At 46.7% G+C, this 12,566-nt stretch overlaps 1 protein-coding gene across 1 annotated transcript; it reads left to right on the top strand.

Annotated features, from left to right (window-relative positions):
* Positions 1 to 8,708: 8,708 nt before the first annotated feature.
* LOC130022373 (zinc finger protein 420-like) lies at positions 8,709 to 10,216 on the top strand (the record flags this gene model as incomplete). Its single annotated transcript, XM_056113118.1, has 2 exons — positions 8,709 to 10,010; positions 10,181 to 10,216. Coding segments are annotated over 2 exons (1,338 nt in total), but the record flags the coding sequence as incomplete, so codon positions are not given.
* Positions 10,217 to 12,566: the final 2,350 nt, after the last annotated feature.

Below are 12,566 nucleotides of genomic sequence, written 5' to 3'. Positions count from 1 at the left end.
CGGAGTAGATGGACTCAAGTATATCTACTCCTGGGCATAATTGCTTGGTCATAATTACTTGACTCGGGCTTCAGTTACTGTAGTTCCTAACACCCCAAAAGGGAGGTTCTGCCGTGGAACTTGTATGAACGTGGGGCAAGTGGGAAAACTACCCCAGCTTCGAAATGGAACATTCTAGAAAGCACGTGTGCATGGTCTTGGTGCAAACAGTTACAACATTAGAGACAGGATCCCCATGGGGAAGGACAAGGTGAACTGGCCTGAAGACTTAGTCTGGGATTTACAGTAAAAGCCTTGCTTGCTCTCAGAGCCCAGAGAAGTAAGTGTTAAAAGCCTTATTTGCTCTGGGGGCTGGAGAGATAGCACAGCAGGTAGGGTGTTTGGCTTGCACACGGCCAACCTGGGTTCGATTCCCAGCAACCCATATGGTCCCTTGAGCAATGCCAGGAGTAACTCCTGAGCGCAGAGCCAGGAGTATCCCCTTGTATCACCGGGTGTGACCCACAAAAGCAAAAAGGAAAAAAAAAGCCTTATTTGCTGTCAAAGCCCAGAGAAATAAGTGTTGGGATATTTGTCTCTTACTGTGTTTATCCAAACAACTACAAGTGTTGATAACTTATACAACTAGAGGAAAAGATAAAAGCAACGTAGATGTCCCTGGGAGACAGAGTGTCTCCTTGGGTAAATCTCCCCATGAGAATTTACTCTGCCAAATGTTTATCTGCGTAAATGATCAGTCACCCTTCTTACCTGTCTCTTTTCGATGCCTGGGTAGCTCACAGCTCTCCTGGGTCCATTCAGTCTCTTGCTTTTGGGGTGCTAAGAACAAAGGGCAGCTGAGGCTTTAGTCTCATAAACAGGGCAATGCCCAGGAGTATATAGTATCTGCAGTTAATTAACTCTGGTTACAAAAGCATAATATTGCCTTCCTTTGTCTAGACAAAGCTGAGGGCTGGGGGCATGGCCATCCCAATCCTCCCAGCACAATCTTCCCAACTTGGGACTGCACTGGTCCTTGCTCAGGAGCAAAAAAAGGATATTTTTCTAAAGTAAACTGTAGAGGATATAAAGGAAAGAGAAAGTCAACATTTTATTTACAAATGCAAAATCCAGAGATCTCTGGAGAATCTGACTTTACAATTCACAGGTTGTGATTAGGGAAAATGGGTGAATAATGTATAGGGGAAGCAGAGCACAGGAAATTAAAGATGAATACTAAGGAAATGGGTGTGATTGGGATGGGTGTTACTCAGTAATCCTCAGCTCCTTGTAGCAGAGGAGAAATGATGAACCAATGTTAAACCTAAATTGTTTAGAACTAGAATCCAACCAGGGTAAAGGATTTTGTTTTTTTTTTAAGCAAGAAAGTTTTGGTTTTCCTGGAGTAAGGACATTTGCTCAGGAATCCCACTGGGTGTGCTAGGAGCACGTTTACTTAGACCCGGAGCCATAGTACTGTGGGTAAGGAACCATCCAAGCAATCGACCCAGGTTCTATGCCCTGCATCCCATATGGTCTGTACCAGAGTGATTCCTGCGTGTAGAGCTAGGAGTAAGCCCTGAATCTGCCGGTTGTGGCCTCGAAACAAAAATCAAACAAAATCACACTTATATATACACATATATATGCACAATGGTGAAAAAACAACAGGGATTCAGGAGAAACTGTGACTTTCTGTAGCACGGATAGATCAAAAATATGGGATTATTTTTTCTTTTTTGGGTCACACTTGGCGATGCACAGGGATTACTCCTGGCTTTGCACTCAGGAGTTACTCCTGGCAATGCTCAGGAGACGATATGGGATGCTGGGAATCGAACCCAGGTTGGCCGTGTGCAAGGCATATGCCCTACCCGCTGTGCTGTCTCTCCAGCCCCAAGAATAGGGGATTTTTAAGGACCAGAAATTCGACTCTTTCAATGTTTCATTCTCGAATTTGTCTTTGTACATCATTTCCCCCCCACCTTCGGTAGATTTTGCCTTTTTTCTTGTTATATTTTTCACCACAGCCTACAGTGCTCAGTGTTTACTCTTGTCTCTGAGCTCAAAGATCATTTGAGAAGAGTCAGGGTAACATTCTGTGTTTAGATATCATTGGTCCGATGTTAGGTGACAATGCAGGATCAGGCGACTTCTCCTTACCCCCAGTCCCCCAGTGTGTGACCGACCAGTCCAGCATTTGCCTCTCCACTCCTTTATTCGAGTCCATCCCCCTTGCAGCACAGATTCACCTGGGTGGCAAAAAGGTTCTCCGTGCCTAGACTCTGGCTCTTTAAGGTACCTAATGGAAACGGAAGTGATGTCACAAGTGATGTCATAAATGTCATGGTTCATTTTCCATCCCTCACTCAGACACTGGGGCTGTTGCTCACTTGGCAAAGGACAAGTAAATTTGCTCCCCATCCTGGAAGGGGGACTCTGAAGAAGGATTTAGTTGCAGGATTCGAGCAGCCTCCTGTGAGCACGCTTCGCCTTCCCGTTTCCACACTCTGAGCCGAGCAGCCGAGCCAACTTGGGGGCACTTTTGCGCTGGTTTTTCACTTGTTTGCCAACATCCAGGTGGATCGTGAGGTGTGATGGAGGTTTCAGGGCGACACAGAGCTTTGGGGTGCAGTGGGGGCTGTCTCAGGGTTCAGGTGTGACAGTTGTGAGTTCGTGATTCTGGCGTGACTCTTTTCCCACGATTGTCTCCAGCTCCGGGATGGGGCAACAGTGGCTGAATGCGGGAATCATCCGAGGGCTTGGCTATTCCAATCGTCCCAGCAGTCCCATGTTTGAACCATCGGCCCTAAGCTCGCTTCTGTAGAATTCCCAGATTTAAGGTGCAGAGCTTCAGCCCCTCCACCTAATGGCAGGAGACCTGTTGCTGGTCATCTTCATTTTCTGCTGTGATAGCCGCGATCATGCAGGGTATATGGGGGGGAAGGGGGCCTGCAGGTGGCAGAGGTTTGCCAATGAAAATGTATTTCAGGGGCTATTTTTGCTTCTTTATATTTTAAGGGGAGAGAGAGCACATATGCGGAGATGCTCATGAGTTACTCGAGTCTCTAAGCTCAGGTGTTATCCCTGGTGCTGCTGGGGGCCATATCTGATACAGAGGATTGGTTGGTTCATCTAGTCTAGCACCCAGTTCACATTATTGCCTTCTAACCGCAATACCAGTGTATCTTTTTCTGGTTCATGAATTTCAGGTCCCTCACATGAAGCTGCAAAGCACCCCTTATTCTTCATCTCACCCTGAGCAGACGACACCTGCCATTGTGGTAAATACTGAGGTCCCCAGAACAGAGTGCCCAGGTGCATGTCCTTGTCTACCCTGCAAGAGAGCGTCGAAGATTTGTTCACTCTAAGTCAGATGGTGTAGCCACATTCCAGGCTACGGTTGCCACGGGGCAGCACTGCTGCCAGCTGCAGGGGGGCGCTAGTATTCGGGAGCTCCTGGGTTGAGAGTCGGCCCCTGAAAAGGCCTACAGGGACTTTCCTGTGGGAGCCAGAGAGGAATCTGGGGATCAGAGAAGGCTGTTTTTTCTTCCCCTGTATCCTGGGCCCAGGCTCCTCTCCTAAAAGTGCAGCACAGATGCTAACAAAATTTGCATCCCCAGCGGAGACAGGAGCTTCTGCCATTGTCTCCCAGTGGCAGAATTGTGAGGCTGTGCCCGAGGGTGTGGCTGGTCTGAGCTCAGGAGTGGGAGGAGGTGCTCCTGTCTGGTGCTAAATGTTCCTACTTGTCCAGGTTTTTGCACGGAGCCTCCTGCTGATCCTCAGAACAACAATGACAGGAGAAGATGGTGACGCGGCTTCTGATAAACTGTCCCCAGGTAGGAGTAGAGGGATAGAATGACATGAGGTAGTACCAGGAGTGCCCAGGCTTCCTGGACCATCTGTTTTGAGTTTCTTTTGGACGGATTCCAAGATGAGACTTCCGATCAGACCGTCCCATTCTGCTGTTTGAAGCTGCTTTTGTGTATGTTTATTTTGTTTTATTTAGCCTTGGGGGCGACCCAGTGGTGCATGAGGAGTACTCAAATCTCAGTGCTCAATGTTCATTCCTGAAAGGTCTAGGTGACCAGTGGGATGCTGGAGGTCCAAAGGTTTCATCTTGGGTTTTCTATTTTCTTTGGGGTGGCAGAGCAAGGATTCTTGCAATCATTTCTTGTGCTACACTCTGGCATTGCCCCTGGCAGTGCTTGTGGACCATATGGGATGTTGGGGACCGCCAGTCCTACATGCTGTCCCTGGAACAGCTGTCCTGTTACGCCAACCTGCTGCTTCAGCTTCTTTTGCATTGTTTTTGTCATCAGCTGTCCTCTTGACTCTGTGCTCTGGATTCACAACTGACTGGCCTCAAAGCACCCTGGGGTGTGCTGGCCCCGTTTGCGCCCTGGCAACTACAGTGACTTGGGCACCCAGACTTGCTTTTCTCCTGTTTTGTCCTTCCTACTTTAGAGAGACTACCTGCTCGGTCATATAGTCTTACGTTCACATAATCTTGTGTGTGGATTTCTGGGCATGCGCTGATCCCAAGGAGAAAGAGCCAAGGATCTCTGCGGCCAGTAGAGATGTTGGGGTCAAGAAACTTCTACCTTATTTGAGCGGGATTTGGGGCGGTACAGTGCAGTGAGTTCCTACAGGCACACATGCCATGCACTGCTCTGAGTAGTTGTCTATACGGACTGTCGAGTTCTAAATCCTAGTGGTCATGAGCTGTGAGGTTGCAGCGGTGAGCGTGCAGTGTTTTTTGCTACACCCAGGGATAGTCTTTTGGATCGTACAAGTCTGTGTTCAGGTGATCCTCTCTACAGTGCTCACTGGACCAGTGGTGCTCGAATTGGCCGGTGGTTACCAGGAAAGGCAGATACATCCAAGAACCTTCTGTATAATGTCCTCCCACTTTAGCAGATCCAGTTCCCTTATGTGATTTTTGGGGCCCGTCAGTCATGCGTGAGCATGGAGGCTGGTTCATTCGAAGTGGAGAGGCCCAGCGACAATATAGGACCCTGGGACCTGGCCTCAGAGTAGTGGGAATGAGGCTAAGATAGACTCTGACTCCCACCCTCTTCGTGTGCTGACTCAGTACGCAGTGACCTTCCATGATGTGGCTGTGAACTTCACCCCAGAGGAATGGTCATGCCTGGAGGCCTCTCAGCGGAAGCTCTACAGGGACGTGATGCTGGAGACCTACCAGAATCTGCAGGCTGTCGGTGAGAGCAGTGTGGAGCCAACCATGTCTGAACAGACCCGCTTGGCTCCCTGGGGTTGGGCGGCAGCTGTGTGTCCAACAGTAGCTCTGTGATTGGCGTGCAGTAGCTCTTCCCTCCCTCGTTTTTTTTAGGGTTCACCTGTGGATACTCAGGGCTTACTCTCAGCTTTGTCTTCAGGAATTACTCTTGTGGGGTAGCCAGACCGTATGGGGTGATTCAGATCAACCGTTTTCGACTGTCTCCATGGGAAGATCCCTATCTGCCCAGTTATCACTCAGGTCCCTTTAAATACTTCCATCCATTGGTGCAACAATTTACTTTGTGTACTACACAAAATTGTGTGTGTTTAATTGGTTTTGCTGTTTCCTTTGTTTGGGGGGCACAGTCCACATTTCTCTTGGCTCTGTGCTAAAGGATGACACCTAAGAGTGTTCAGGGGCCATTTGGAACCGTATATTGAAACCTCTTGGCAAGTTAAACTGTCGGTGCCTCATCCCCCGTACTTTTGCACCAGTCACTCAAGTCAGACGGTTTTTTCATTTTCTTTTTTCCTTAGGGATTAGGGATTATTCCTGCCTTTGTATTCAGGATCCACACCTGGATTTGCTCCAAGATCATATGGGCTGCCTGGGATCAAACCCACATGTGTGTGCAGCGCTTCTGTCTTATCTGCTGTACTATCTCTTTCACACCACAGGGTATTTGATATCTCGTCTCTCAACTCATTAGACGCAGCCCTATTTCAGTGCTTTGATTTACTTCTAATGGTTCTTGTGAGACTTCAGCAAGACTTAGGTTTTGCTTCTGGACTCTGCACTCAGGGATCGCTCCTGGCTGGCATGAGGGACCCTAGGAGATATCGGGTATCGCAACTGGATTGTCCGTGAGAAACTCCTGCTGTGCTCTCTTTCTGGATACATTTTTAGCTTAAAAAATAAGGGTCTCTTGTCACCCTTGGTCATTTCCAGATTTATTATGCACTTAGTTTTACTGAAATCCGTGAAAAGTTTATGAGGGGCCTTAGGAAACCCCATGTGCTGCTGGGCCTAGAGAGACAGTACAGGGAGGAAAGTGATTTTCTTGCAAGCGGCGCACGTGGGTTAAATTCCCGGCAACCCATGTCATCCCCGAGCACCAGCAGCAGTGATTTCTGAATACAGAGTCAGGAGTCTGCCCTGATCATTGCCAGGTGAGACCCAAAACAAGACAAAAAACAAAAACATACTGTGCTAATCAACCCCCTGTCGGCCATACACAAGGCCAGGTCTAAATATTTGTGATATTTTCTTGGGTCATAACTCTCGAATAACTAGAAATATGTGGAATTTTGGAAATGGACATTCTGTTCATGCTTTTCAGATATATGCCCACTTATATCAGGAAAACATGGGCATTTACCTGTCACCTTTTCCCTGTGACTTATCCATGCCTCTGTCTCTGTTGGGGCAGGGCACACTGGAATGAAGCCTGCAGTGATCTCCTGGCTGGAAGGAGGAGCTCTGAGGTCGGGTTGGAGAGGCGTGTGTGCGGGTGAGTGTCTGAGGACCCTTCCTGGCTCAGGCCCTGTGCAGTGTATGGGTGCCCTGAGCATGTGTGAAACATGCTGCTGAGGCCGGGGCCTTGGTGTCCTGGATCCTTGGGTCTGTGCCGCACTCAAGCTGCTCTTCATTTCCCTGGACTGTCAATCACAGAATGATCCTGTAATTTGCTTCCATGGCTTTCGAATAAATAACACCATAACAGAGATAGTTTGGATCTAAACGATAGTACAGCAGGGAGCGCCTTGCAGTGCCTGAATGTGACCTGTTCAATAATCTGTTTAATAACCTGGTTCCCCGAACATCACAGGTCTGCTCAAAAACAAAAACATAACCTAGTGTAGAATTGCCAAGATCCTCACAGTTTTCCACTATCCGAATCTTTTCTTTAGTGTGGGACCCTTTGGACTTTGAGAACCACAGCGATGCACTCTTAACTACATGGCATCATTTTGCTACATATTGTGACATGTGTGACATGTGTGAATTGCATGTTCTCTTCAGTTACAGAACTGAAACCTCGACTTCAGGATTTGGCAGTACAGTACTTTGATTTGGGAATGGGGTCAGCAAGTACGAGTGAGTTGGTAAGATTCACGAATACAGAATAAATATTATTATGCCAGCAGGAGTGGACCAAGTATGTGATTGTAAAGGTGGAAGGCTGGGATTGGCAGGGAGAAATTCCAAAACCTGATGCTTGGAGTAGAGGACTCTTAGCTTTGCTAGGTGCTGAAATTCACCATGTATAAAAAGTACTGTGAGTTTTGATTGCCTTGACAGTGGTAGTTGTTTAGAAAGCTAATTTCTGCGCCCTAGAGATGGTGCAGTGAGAAATATACTTGTTTTGCTTAGGGATGGATGGTCCTTACCCAGCACGCCTTATAGACAGCATAGACCCACAGAACTGATCCTAGACACTGCATGGTGTGCCCCTCCACCCACCCAACCACAAATAAATAGAAACAACAAAAAAGAAAGAAAAAAAACTTCATTGATCCTGAAAGGCATCACTTGTGGTGAGAGAATTGCAATGGCCAGGTGGTCTGCTTCAGCTGCGTTACGATGCAGCGTAGTCTTCACCACTGCATCACAGGTTCCACACGGAACTTTAACCAAACCGACATGTGGATCTATTCATTTTCTCCTGAAATGGATGTGTCCGTTTTCTATAGAAGGAATTATTTCTCGTTGTATTCCTTCATTAATTTAAAAGGGGGGAAAGTCACAGAATTTACTCTCTATCCATCAATGTTGTGCGTCCAACTTACGGTAACATGAAGTTATTCAATAGTAAGACAATTCATATGTCAGTAATTGCATTTTTGCGGTGCATATGTGTGAAACTACATCTGAAGGTCTCAGTTTTTTTGACAGGAAGACTCAGTGAATAAGTCAATAATTAGAATCATCTGTTGTTCTACAGGAAAGCTGCCACCTCGAGTGGAATGTCTCTGATCCTGCACTGTATGATAATGTCTCGAGTGATCAATCCTGCCCTCAGCCCCATGAGGACGCCGAGACAGGCGGGATGTTGTCTGAGGGTGATCAGAATGGTGAGAGCTACCTCACTCTGAAGAAGCCCTCTCCTGGAAAAAGTTCCTTGGAGTGTGTTATTCTCAGTTCACAGACACAAAATTCCCCAATTGGGCACCTGCTATGGAGAGAAGCACTGTTTATAGTGAGTCCCTCACAGCAACATACCCTCAACCACAGTCACCATGAGCAGAACCCATATAGTTGTAAGGAATGTGGGGGAGCCTCCCCATGTTCTCATCACTGTGGTGTTCCCTTAGAAAACCACAGTGGACAGAATCCCCAGAAATGTCAGCCCCAAGAACAAAGTATGAGTCAAGGATTACTCCATCATGACCATATGAATATAAATTCAGGAGCGAAACCTTTTGCATGTGAAGCATGTGGGAAGGCCTTCGATCAATCATCATATCTTATTATGCATAGGAGAATTCATATAGGAGAGAAACCTCATGAATGTCAGACATGTGGGAAGGCCTTTATTCAGACCTCTAGTCTTAATAGACCTATGAAAACTCATAGTGGAGAGAAGCCTTATATATGTCAGGAGTGTGCTAATGCCTTTACTCGATCCTCAGGCCTCAGTATACATAGAAGTATTCACACTGGAGAGAAACCAGATATATGTAAGGAATGTGGGAAGGCCTTTGCGAAAGCCTCAAATCTTAGTGAACATAGGAGAATTCACACAGGAGAGAAACCGTATATATGTAAGAAATGTGGGAAGGCCTTTGCGAAAGCCTCAAATCTTACTGTACATATGAGAATTCACACTGGAGAGAAACCGTATATATGTAAGGAATGTGGAAAGGCCTTTGCTCAATCCTCAAGACTTAGTGAACATAGGAGAATTCACACTGGAGTGAAACCGTATATATGTAAGGAATGTGGAAAGACCTTTGCTTTGGCCTCAAGACTTAGTGAACATTGGAAAATTCACACTGGAGAGAGACCCTATGTTTGTCAGGAATGTGGAAAGGCCTTTATTTTGGCCTCAAAACTTAGTGTACATAGGAGAATTCACACTGGAGAGAAACCGTATATATGTAAGGAATGTGGGAAGTCCTTTGCTGAAGGCTCAAGCCTTCGTGTACATAGGAGAATTCACACTGGAGAGAAACCGTATATATGTAAGGAATGTGGGAAGTCCTTTACTGAAGCCTCAAACCTTAGTGTACATAGGAGAATTCACACTGGAGAGAAACCGTGTATATGTAAGGAATGTGGGAATGCCTTTGCTACAGCCTCAAGCCTTAATGTACATAGGAGAATTCACACTGGAGAGAAACCGTATATATGTAAGGAATGTGGAAAGGCCTTTGCTACAGCCTCAAGCCTTAATGTACATAGGAGAATTCACACTGGAGAGAAACCGTATATATGTAATGAATGTGGAAAGGCCTTTGTTTTGGCCTCAAGACTTAGTGTACATAGGAGAATTCACACTGGAGAGAAACCATATATATGTAAGGAATGTGGGAAGGCCTTTGCTCAATCCTCAAGCCTTCGTGTACATAGGAGAATTCACACTGGAGAGAAACCGTATATATGTAAGGAATGTGGGAAGGCCTTTGCTAAAGCCTCAAGACTTAGTGAACATAGGAGAATTCACACTGGAGAGAAACCGTATATATGTAAGGAATGTGGGAAGGCCTTTGCTAAATCCTCAAGCCTTACTATACATAGGAGAATTCACACTGGAGAGAAACCGTATATATGTAAGGAATGTGGAAAGGCCTTTGCTGGAGCCTCAAGACTTAGTATACATAGGAGAATTCACACTGGAGATAAACCATAATATATGTAAGGAATGTGGGAAGTCCTTTGCTGAAGCCTCAAACCTTTGTGTACATAGGAGAATTCACACTGGAGATAAACCATAATATATGTAAGGAATGTGGAAAGGCCTTTACTTCATCCTCGCAATTGACTATACATAGGAGAATTCACAGTGGAGAGAAACCGTATATATGTAAGGAATGTGGGAAGTACTTTGCTGAAGCCTGCTGATTTTCACCCGGGCTGCACCTATGCCAGTATTCTTGTGCTTGGAATTGCTTGTGTGTTAACTTGTAATCAATGGGTCATGGTGATGAAAATAAGGACGAAGTTGACTGAATAAACAGGTACAGAAACAACCTCCTGCTCAGAGCTGTCATGGTTCACTACTCTATTATTGTTTGCTATGCTTCTGACTTGGCCCAGTGGGACTGGTTAGTGGGAATTATGGCAGAAATCAACCAAGATGCAGCATTGAATACTTTGAAAATGGAAAAATAGGTAATCCTTCATTCTTCAGTATTTCCTGTGTTAGGATTTGGAATGCTTGAGCACCCTGGTTTGGCAACTTGAGCGCCAGGTCTAGCCAGCTTGTATGGTGCATTCAAGCTTGTTTCTTACTTGTTCTGGATATCCAGGTTTTCGTAGATGTGGAACTTTTTAGGGGTACATTGGGTGCTGTTCTGTCGCTCAGGTGTCATGGGTGAAGGTGCGTTATCCTGAGGGCCCCTGTAGCCACCATCGATCCAGGTCCAAGACGGCACTGGAGGTTGGGCACATGGACTTCAGGCCTTGGTGTGAGGAGCTTGCAAAGAGTGGAGGTCTTGGTCATCTCGTTCCTTCCTACTGGAGACTGTGAAGGACCCTGTTTGGAGCCTTTGGACTGGAAATAACACTTATCGAAACTCCAGATATGTTCACGGGCAGCCCCCAAAGGAAAGGGACACTTTTGCCGTCGGTCATTTTCATTGGATTCAGTGCTGGGTTTGGCACTTTGGGGTGTGTTTAGACAAGTGAGAGGTATATGCCTTGAAAATTTACTCTTTGGATTATAATTTTTTTTTTGCTCTTTGTGTCACACTCAGCGTTTCGCATGGGTTTCTCCTGACTTATACACTCAGGAATTACTCCTGGTAAAGCTCAGGTGACCATATTGTTTCTGGGATTCGAACCCGGGTTGGTCACGTGCAAGTCAAACCTCTTACCCGCTCTGCTATCACTTCAGCCCCTCTTTGGATTAATTTTAATAGCTGCTTTTATTCAGGGGTGTTGGAAGGGATTCTTTGATGCACAAGATTTACTTCTGGTTTTGCATCTCAGGAATTATTCTGTGGTGCTGCTGGGTACCTATCGGATGGGGAGGCTAGCATCCTAGTCGCTTCACAATGATTCCAACCCCACTATTGGTGTTTTTTTCCCATATATAGAATTTCTACAACACGGGATTATGGTACCGCCAGCAGGTCAATCTGTGCCTGTAAGGCGACTGCATCAGCAGCCTGATGGCACCATCAGACTTCCAGATACTCCGAAATAGATGTTGTGCCTTTGGCCAGACAACAAAAACTTTGGGCAAAGTCTTCCAAGAAAGTAAACAGCCAAAGTTAGGTATGTGCAAGACACACCAACAAACCATTTCCTGCTCAGCTATATAATTGGAGGCAAGGTCTCTCTGGTTCCTGATCAAACCTCTTAAAGGCTACAATCCCAGAGACTCAGAGATAAATCTCGGAACCCAGCAGCTTTTTGCAGAGATGTGCCCGATACCCGCAATGAGCTACCAGCGACAGACCACCACAAGGTGAAAGGGTGTGTGTCTCTGCCAGATCCCACTTGGTGGCTTGGTGGCCACCATCTTCCATAGACCATTGGACAGACAGGTTTGGGCCTGCAGTGACAAGACATGCAAGGCCTCATAGGATTGGGCTGGACTCTGCACTTTCCTCCCCACCTCAATGAGACCCCGAGTCGCTGCCCATGTACGAACTTTCTGGCTCTTGATCACTCTGTTTAACAGCCATGATCCCAGAGTCTCAGAAACTAATTTCGGAACCCAGTGGCTTTCAGAAGAAATGTGTTCTGTCCCCACAGTAGGTTACCAAAGCTGGGTATTTCAGGTGGGAATAGGTTTTGTGCCTGGCGGTTCAGTGGCCGCCATCTCTTAGGGCTTCTGGACGGTTAGGTTTGGGACTGCAGTGAGGAGACATGCAGGGCCTAATGGGATGGTGGTGGAGCCGGCCCTTTTCCCCCCGCCCCAACGAATCCCCGAGTTGTCTGGCGTCTACGATTGACCTCTGTGGCTCGTGATCAAGGGGAGTAATGGCCATGATCCCAGAGATTCAGAGACAAATCTCGAAACCCAGTGCCTTTTAGCAGAAAAGCATCTGGATCCTGCAGTAGGTTACTGTCCCAGGTCCAACCCAAGGGGAATTGGTGCTATTCCCCCAACTGCTCCTCCTTGGCGGCTCGGTGGCCTCCATCCGCCAAAGGCCTTTGGAAAGTCAGGTTTGGG

The sequence above is a fragment of the Sorex fumeus genome, unplaced genomic scaffold (genome assembly GCF_029834395.1).
Source record: "Sorex fumeus unplaced genomic scaffold, SorFum_2.1 ptg000019l, whole genome shotgun sequence".
In the NCBI taxonomy this organism is placed as follows: domain Eukaryota; kingdom Metazoa; phylum Chordata; class Mammalia; order Eulipotyphla; family Soricidae; genus Sorex; species Sorex fumeus.
Note: the sequence above shows the minus strand (reverse complement) of the source record. Positions and strands in the feature narration are given on the sequence as shown.